We start from the raw sequence: 9,169 nt of genomic DNA on the forward strand, positions 1-9,169 counted from the left end.
TGTCTTGCTGTACTCTATTTATGTGACGAAGTACCACCGTAGTTTGGTTGTTTCAATGTGCATCCTTAAAATAAAGCCGTGGCGTTAGCACGGACACTATACTAGTTACCACGAATATCCTACTGAACTAGTGAACAACCAATAGCACATCAGCTTCTTCTGAACAAGACAAACAAATCATGCCAGTTCCTTGGATGAGCCATTTTCTACATGCTTCGTATCTCATATGATGGAGAAAAACAAAAACACTTCAGCAGAGAAAGCGGGTCCTGTCTCATTCAAGTGAACCAATCTTGCACTCAGCAATACATAGAAGATGCCACCTCATCTAATACTGCCGCACCGAACCTGCACAAGGAAAACAATTTGTGAAATTACATCAAAGCAGACATAAAGCAGGTCAAACAAAATATACAGAAACCGTAGCATTTATGTAGACCAATAATCTTCTACCACAAACTCTTAGAAAGGCCTTGTCAAGAAGAAACTCTTAAAAGGTTCCATAAAAAGAAACACTTCAAAGGTTTGTGGAAACATATGCATAGTGCTGACTAGGCAAAAGTCAGACTGCCATTGGGTTCCTTCATTGAAATGTTTTAGCTACTAAACTGGAAGCAACACTATAATGAGTACACAAAAAGCTCTGTTGTCTTCCCATCCTTTTCATGCTTTCATATTTGTTCCCTGTTCCTGCCATTATTCTTCAAATCCTCTAAGATCCCCAAAAAAAACTTTAATATGAAAACTCAATAACATATCCCAATATGAAACAGAGAAAGCGGTGAACATTAATGGAACAGGCTTTCAAACAGAGAAACCCATAATCAAATTTTTTTTACCTTCAAACAGGACACGAGCTTGAGGTGAAGCTCTTTTGTAGTTTAGCAAGTCAATTATTGGATCATCAAAATCATCTGGGTGACTGTCAACAGACAATGTGCGAAGACGCCTTGCTTTAGAGAGCACAAGCTTCATAAATGAAATTTCATTTGGAAGCCAAATGATACTACTCATCTCCACAGTTTGAAGATTGGCACACATGCCATCAGTCCACAGAGCATTTAAGAACCTCCGATCTGCCTCGAAACTCTGACCATCACCATCCCGCGACTTCACCAATAAAAGGAAATCAGTTGTAAACAACAAGATGACCTTCGAACAATGTAAATGGAAATATACTAAAGGCAGCATCCAGCATTACCTCTATTTCTAGGTTTTGAAGGTTGTGACAACTCCTTAGCAAGGTAAACATGAACAAAATGGGGCACGTTTCAGTGAAGTCCATATATAACCTCAATAGGTTCAAGTTATAAAAGGTGAATGGAAGTGTATACGGCATCTTAACATCATCAGCCTGTGACCAAAATATATATATATATATATAAGAACATTGAAACTGGATAAAAGTCATACAGGGTCTAGGAATACAGATGAGATTTCTGCATTATTTTGAAACAAGGGACCACAGGCACATGGAAGCAGGGCAGGAATGAAACGATTGTTTCCTTTATTATTAATTATAAGTGTAGCTTTTCACACTATTTCATTAGTATATGAGACTATGTTTACATTCCTGATCTATGTAATGAGCTTGCGCCAAGCACTAGCGTTTCAGTGTCGATTTATAACAAAGCACATAGTAAGGAGAACAAAGTGAAAATAATGTATCGGCAAGAAGAGAGCGAGCCTTTGAACGCGAGCAAACCGAGCAAGGAGATCTCCAAAACCATGTTCATGCCGTGGACAGAATAACACATCAATGTGGGCATATTTGATGCACGGCAGCTCTCCAAATCGCCAGCCATAGTCATAATCTGAACAGATTGATAGGAGACGGAGATTGGGCGCCTCAATCAATGAGTCTGGGTAGTCATCAGGGATGAACACATCAAACATATCCAGGGTATGAAGCAAGGGTGACCGACGAATGATAGCCTCCAATTGCCCACTGGCTGGGAAGTTAATAATGAAGAGGTCTAGCTCCTGGAGCGCTGGGAAGCCGGCGAATCCTACGGGGAGGGGTGGGATGTTGCAGCGTTGCAGCTGCAGGGACACGAGATCCCCGAAGGAGAAGATGGAGGAGTGGAGGTTGAAGCATGATGTGAGTCTGCCACGTATGTGAATGGACTCGACGCGGCAACGGGAGAGCGCGACGAGCCAGTCGTCGATGCGACCGGCAGACGCGTCGTGGACGAAGATGTCGAAGAGGGAGACGCGGGGGGCGATGTAGGGGAGGAGGACGCTGTCAATGACCGAGGGCTGCGTGTTGAAGGGGAAGGAGAGGGAGATCACCGAGAGTGACTTCCAGAGGTCCCGCCAGGCGCGGGAGAGCGCGGAGGTGCGCACGGCGTCCCGGAGGTCGAGGCGGACGAGGATCTCGTCCTGCAGCTGTGCCGGGAGGGAGGAGAGCCGGTCGGCCCCTGCCACCGCCGGCTTCAGCTCCATCACGCCTCCAGCCCCAGACTCTCCACCTCTCCGTGAGGCAGCGACTCCGCCACCCTCTCTTCGTACTAGGCAGAGGCCGCCGCCGCCGAGGTCTCCACTTTTCCGCTCCGTCACCCTCTCCATGCGTTGGCAGCTGCTTGCTGGGGAATCAGAACTCTTGTGTTCAACATGAACCTCACTGTAATGATAATGAAACTTGTAAGTTGAGCACCCAAAAGTCTAGATGAATTTTGAAAAGTGAAACCAGTGTCAGGATTATGGTTAATGGCTGGGTATTGTGATGAAATAATAGCCTCCTTGTGTTTACTCCAATATTAGGAATAGGCACCACTGGACAATATGCTTTATTAGACACCCCGTTTCTATACTAGAAACCTATAAATAATTTCATGCTGGTAATTCCATTCGAGTGTATAATTGCAAATGATAAGATATAAAAAAATTGAGCCAGTTTGCAACAATTGATAATAACGAATAGTTTATTACATCAAGTGTTAAGTCAGGATCAATATGACAATTTGCTGGCAATGACACAAGTTCCATAAAATAAAAGATAAAAACACATTGTTGAACTGACATTTTACAACATTAATCAAACTAAGATGCAGGACATCAAGTAACTGACTAAGAAAAAAGGTATAAAGCAGGAAACAACAAACCAGAGTATCATTACCTTTCCAATTTTGCAGCAAGGTCAGTCGCACTTTCTACCACACTGATTGCCGGATCTGGCGATTCTGTATTCTTTCTTGGGTTCTCAGAACTCTCCCCTTCGTCGTGAACATTACTGCAACCGTAATGAAACTTGTGAGCTGAGCAGGTGAGAAAAGAAAAGAACATTAAGTGGAAGTGGATTATTTGTATACAAACAAGTCTTGAGAAATTTCTAAAAAGGAAACCAGTGGCAACTCTAAAAGGAAACCAGTGAGAAATTTCTAAAAAGAAAACCAGTGGATTATTTTTTTGTGTGTGATTAACCAGTGGATTATTTGGATACCCCTCCTTGCATGCAGATGGTGAACTGTACTACCCGCTTGGAAAAAAAATGATCTAAGCACAAATACAATCATAGAAATATAAGTAAATAATTCTCTTGGTTTCTGTGTTTAGAAGTGTTGAAGAAACTTCTGTGTGACTGTGACAATATGCTTAATTGGACATTAGATGTGTTTGAAACAACCCAGTTCTACTCTAGACAACCCTAAACAATGTCATGTTGCTCATCCCATTGAATCAGTTCATCAAACTAATACACAATTGACAATATCAAAGCTATAAACAGGACTGTTATATAGACATTACCTTTCTTGACGATTTCCACTGACCATTAGAACACCCTCTGTTTGGCAAGACTGAAAGGAATTCCTTTTGTTAGTACTTGTATTTTTCCCGAATCATCTGATGAAACGATAACAGTACTGAAAGAAACGCCATGTGTAGTAATTTACTTCTATCTTTTATTTGCATCAACTAATGAAGCAATAAAACAATATAAGAGTGGTCCACGGATCGATAGCCCTAGTATTATTATTTGGGAAAAATGTGAAAATAGCAGAAACAACCTTCATCTAGATCTTTACCTCAACAACATTGCTGGCAGGATTAACAACTTCTTTGGTGAATATAGCATCAATATCAGCAGCACTGATCGACTTAGAAGCAAGTTCTGGATCTTCAGTCATGCATTTCTTTAATTCTCTCTGCAAACATGGTTGCCATATACAATATGAGCAAACAACTGTATAACTTGACCTAAGCAAGAAAATTCAGAGATAACAAACACATAGGAATGATCTTGCAAGTTCGAGAATGGCTTCTCGATAATCCAGTGCAGAAGATTTGAGAAACTTATGCCACCCCTCCTGGATTTCAGGAATAGCCTTGGCGAACTGCGATGCAAAGATATAGTGAAACATTAGACTCTCACTAATATATAAAGTACAAGTGCAAGAATTCATCTGAGAAAGAAATGCCAAATCGAAGTCATGCGGTGTCACTTAAAATTGACAAACCTCAGTAGTAGATCTATCTGTAGGTAGAGTCTTCATTTTGTCCTTTATGCTTTCAAGCAGCATACGTCCTTTCTCACACTTCTTTTCTCGTATTTCAGGAAATGGCTTTGGCCGTACTCCACTTGAAGGTGCAGAGAACAACCATTTGAATACCTCACTGCTCTTGTTGAAGCATATCATCATGTCTTGCTGTTCTGAATTTTCACAAAATGTCATCCCATCCAGAGAATCATCACTCTCCAATGCTTCATCACTCAATTTCTGATCCAATACTGACTGAAGCCGCGGCAAGACTGCCCTTGGGTGCCTGCTGCACATGTGTGACAATAGCAAACCAGTGTCCATGAACTTCTTGCGATCACAAAGGGGGCAAACCCAGAACCTCCAAGACTTGTGCTCCTTAACAAAGCTCCGCACATCAGACATGGTGAACGCATACGACCGATCAATCTTGAGGTACTCATCCTGCAACACTTCGAGCCTGACCTGAAGGAAGCTGTTACGCTGCCTCTCACTGCTCATGGAGTCCCAGTAATCGTTGGCCAGCATCAGGATCTTGTTGATCAGCTCATGGAACTCGCAGGCCAGCGAAACCAGCCTGGTGCCACGGTTGTCCCCGCTGATTGACCCAATCGGGATGCAGTCTTGCTGCGGGTCATCGGGCTCCTTCATTTCCAGCGCGCGGCGGCACTCCGTCTCGGCCGCGTCGTACTCACCCAGGACGAAGAGGAGCTTCGCGTGGAGGGAGGCGATGACGGCCGATTTGGGGTAGTCCCGGGCGGTGCGCTCGGTGATGACGAGGGTGCGGCGCAGGAACGGGCGCTTGTCGATGGCCGCGTCGAGGCTACGCACGAACTCCAGGTCCATGTACGCCGCGAGGTACTGCGCGCGCCCCAGGTTGGGGAAGGTCTTGGCGACGAGCTCGGCCCGCTTGCGCCCGTCCCCCGCGCCGAGCTACCTGCCGGCTTCAAGCACCCAGTGGATCATCGCCAAGTCGTTACCCGTCATGCGGGCGAAGGAGGCGCGGGCCCGGTCCCTGGCCTCCTCCACCCTCTCGCTCGCGAAGTCCGGGTCGCGCTCGTGCTCGTAGCCCTCGAACATGCCGTAGGACGCGTTGTGGAGGGCCGGGTCGGAAGGCCGCGGCATGCGCCGCGCGCGGAGGTACTCGCCCTCGGCCTCCTTTAACATCCGGGAGGCCACGAAGGCGTACATGGACCTACAACACGTGTTTTAGCAAAAAAAAAAAAAAAAAAAAAAAAAAAAAACACATTGATTTTTTTTTATTTCTCACCGGTGACCACCGGCAACGGCGACGGCGACCGGCGAGCTCGCCCCAGCACCCGCGCCCACGCCCGACGCGCACGCGGCACCGGAGAACCAGCACCAGCACGCGAGCGAGCGCGCGCTGGCGCGCGATCGAGCGGCGCGGGCGAGTGGACGCGGCGGGCGAGCATGGCGCGGCTCCGCGTGAGTGGACGCAGCGGGCGAGCATGGCACGGTTCCGACAAAGCGAACGTGCTAGGCGAACGGATGCGGCTCCGGCGAGCGGACGGCTAGCACCCAGGGAGGAGCGTCGAGCGAGGCAAAGGCGGAGGCGAGCAGCCTAGGCGGCGGCGGCGACTACCTGCAGCGACCGCGACCTGCGGCGGTGGCGGCGACGGATCTGTGATTTGTCCTGCCATAGAAAAAAAAATGTTTCATGTGATTTGTAATCCTGTGATTGTCTGAAGTTAGAAGAAGTCTGGAGGTAGAAGAAGTGCGTAGGCTGTTGGATCTTAATCTTATAGTGAAAAAAATCATGTGTTGAAATTACATAAAACACATAGTTATGTATTAGACAGACTCTCTTTTTTTTTATTTCGAAAAAGCTTGTTTGGGTTTTGTGGAGGAGGTACACGGTGGAGCCTTGTAGGCGAAGGAGATGGAGGGGATTTTACAGTGACGTCGTGGAAGTGGGTGGTGGGGCCCGACGGGCGGTGGCCGCCGCGGTGAGGTGTGGCTGGTTTGCTGCAGCGCCGTGCGTCGTCCTCACAAGATTTTTGGGGCAGGTCGATGGAGATGTTGATGCGGTAGAAGGTTTGGTTTGTTGTGATTCTATTAGACCCACCGATCAGTTGGATTACTTAAGGGGTGTTGGTATCTGGAACTAAAGTTTTAGAGGTGTCGCATCTTGTGTTCGGATATTAATTAAAAAAACTAAACATGAACTAATTAATAAAACTAATTACAGAAACCGTGACTAATTCGTGAGACAAATCTATTAAATCTAATTAATGCATTATTAGCATATGTTACTGTAGCACCACGGTGTGAAATCATGGACTAATTAGGCTCAATAGATTCGTCTCGTAAATTAATCTTAATCTGTGTAATTAATTTTGTAATTAGTCTATATTTAATATTATAAATTAATGTCAAATATCCGATGTGACGAGGACTAAAATTTAGGAGCCCAGACGGTTATAGGAGAAGAGTTTGTTTTTTCAGCTGGGAAGAAGATCTTATCTGCGGTAGATACTTGTAGAATAATGGTGCATAGAAGTATTCTAGATCTTTATTAGAAGATGTGATTATATGATCAAATTCTAAAGTCAAAAATCTATGTGGGGTCCACCTTTTAATGTGCAGTTGTCACGAATCAGCCCAGACTGACGGCCCCTTTCACCCTGTATAGAGTGTGTATTGTGTAGAGAGTGTACACTAGCACATGGCCTAGGACTCCGCCTCTCCGTGAGGTATGCGTGTACAGAGAGTGTAAATGAGCCGTTATTGGTTTTTCGATACAGTGTATCGTCGATTATCGGCCTGTTCGGTTCACTGGTTCGTATCGTTGCTGGTTCGTGAAGAAGTACTGTTGGCTGGTTTGTGGGAGAGAAAAATATTATTCCGACTAAAAATTTACGATTATTTACGATAAGCCACAGTCAAACGAACAGGCTGAATGATTTATAGACCGTTGTTTATGACTTCTTTGGATCCGACAATGAACAATGAACATGGTCGACATCCAATGCTATGTCCTAGCTCAATTCATCTCATCTCCCACTCTGTAGACAGGCGAGCGTTGAGGAGGGTCCTCGGGACCGCACCTAAACTGCAAACGTGCTCAAAGTCTCAATCTAAAAAAAATTACTACGTACAAAAACAAATTTAGGAGACACCGCATCATATTTCACACGAGGTTGAAAATGGCATCCGCTTCTAGAAATAGTTAAGGTCCCAATGGTCATAGCATGTAACACCCTCGGTGTTACGTCCTAAATAAATTACTAAATCATGTCATGAGCATCATATTTACGTAATAACGCATGTGATGGAATGAATAGATGAAGTATTGCAACAAAAAATAATCAATAAAAATGATAAACGAGAAGCTATTCCATAACTCAGTCAATTATCAAGTAGGGTTTAAAAGCAATTTTTATTGAACAAAAATACTATAGAACATATATGTGGCATTTAAATAAAGTTTAGAATATGAACTTTGTAGATGACAACGAAATACTTGCCGTGAAAAAATAACATTGCTAGCCAATATTTCTAATAGCCTAGAAATGCAACTTGAAATCAAGTTCAGCTCAAAGATTTAGAATATTTTCAAGTTTATAAACAGCAAGACAATGCAATGTTTGGTAATTTATTTTGTAAAATCGAGTTAAAAAGTGGTGTCGTGTTTTATCTCGAGTTGATAGCCTGATAAGCCCTCTTGAGCATGGTGAAGGTGGTTTGATTTCTAGAATAATCGTTTAGTTCTTATAGACATAATAAAATTCGTGCACGACACGTTCTCGGGCTGGTTCGCCGGGTAAGCGCGATCACCATGCCCAGGCACACGGCGTCACGCGTTGGTCGCGTGCGCGCGCGCTGCCGCGCGTGGCTGGCCACGCCTGCTCTGACCTGGCCGCCACTGGCCTCTGGCGCGCGGAGCCGTCGCTGCTGCTTGCGCAGCCAAGCGGTACTGCCGTCGTCCCGGCTATGCTACCGCACTGTCGACCTCACTGTCACGTCTGCGCTTCTCTCTGCACCTCTACGCCGCCGCTGGCCCGGTTTGAGGCCACCACTGCCGCGCTCACGTGGCCAAGCTCGTTGTCGCCTTACCATTTATGGCACTGTGGTCGCACGGGTGAAAACTCTAGTTTGGTTTTGATGAATTGATAAAACCATAAGTGCTAACCTAGTTTATCAAAGTGATTATGAGATAGGTAGCACTATTCCAAGTGATGAAGCAACAATGAAGATCATGATGATGGTGATGCCATGGTGATGATCAAGTGCTAGGACTTGGAAAAGAAGAAAGAGAAAAACAAAAAGCTCAAGGCAAATGTGAAATTGATATGAGTTTTTCTGTTTAGTGATCGAGACACTTAGGGAGTGTGATCATATTTAGGATCGATAGCCGTACTATTAAGAGGGCATAAAACTCGGATCGAGATACGGTCATAAAAGTGCCACTAGATGCTCTAAGTTATTGCGTATGCATTTAGGATCTAGTGGAGTCCTAACACCCTTGAAAATATTTGTGAAAATATGCTAACACACATGCACAAAGTGTTACACTTGGTGGTTGGCATATTTGTTCAAGGGTGGTGAAGTTTAGGGTCAAAAAGAGCTATTTCGTATTGACCGGACTCTGCCTTGGGCAATGACCAGACTCTGACCCTACGTCCGGTCAGTGGTGCGTAGTGAAGGCCGCCCTCGGTCCTTTGATCGGA

The 9,169-nt window shown here is 45.0% G+C and overlaps 1 protein-coding gene across 1 annotated transcript; it reads right to left on the bottom strand.

Annotated features, from left to right (window-relative positions):
- Positions 1-12: 12 nt before the first annotated feature.
- On the bottom strand, positions 13-5,769 carry LOC136491482 (uncharacterized). The gene is made up of 10 exons (XM_066487797.1): positions 5,749-5,769; positions 4,458-5,673; positions 4,227-4,334; positions 4,026-4,145; positions 3,748-3,797; positions 3,119-3,232; positions 1,706-2,623; positions 1,202-1,235; positions 840-1,110; positions 13-348 (listed from the first exon to the last, which is right to left on the bottom strand). Exons 2-10 carry the CDS (start codon positions 5,322-5,324, stop codon positions 329-331), a joined length of 2,502 nt encoding a protein of 833 aa, XP_066343894.1. The 5' UTR covers positions 5,325-5,673; positions 5,749-5,769; the 3' UTR covers positions 13-328.
- Positions 5,770-9,169: the final 3,400 nt, after the last annotated feature.

The sequence above is a fragment of the Miscanthus floridulus genome, chromosome 11 (assembly GCF_019320115.1).
Source record: "Miscanthus floridulus cultivar M001 chromosome 11, ASM1932011v1, whole genome shotgun sequence".
NCBI lineage: Eukaryota > Viridiplantae > Streptophyta > Magnoliopsida > Poales > Poaceae > Miscanthus > Miscanthus floridulus.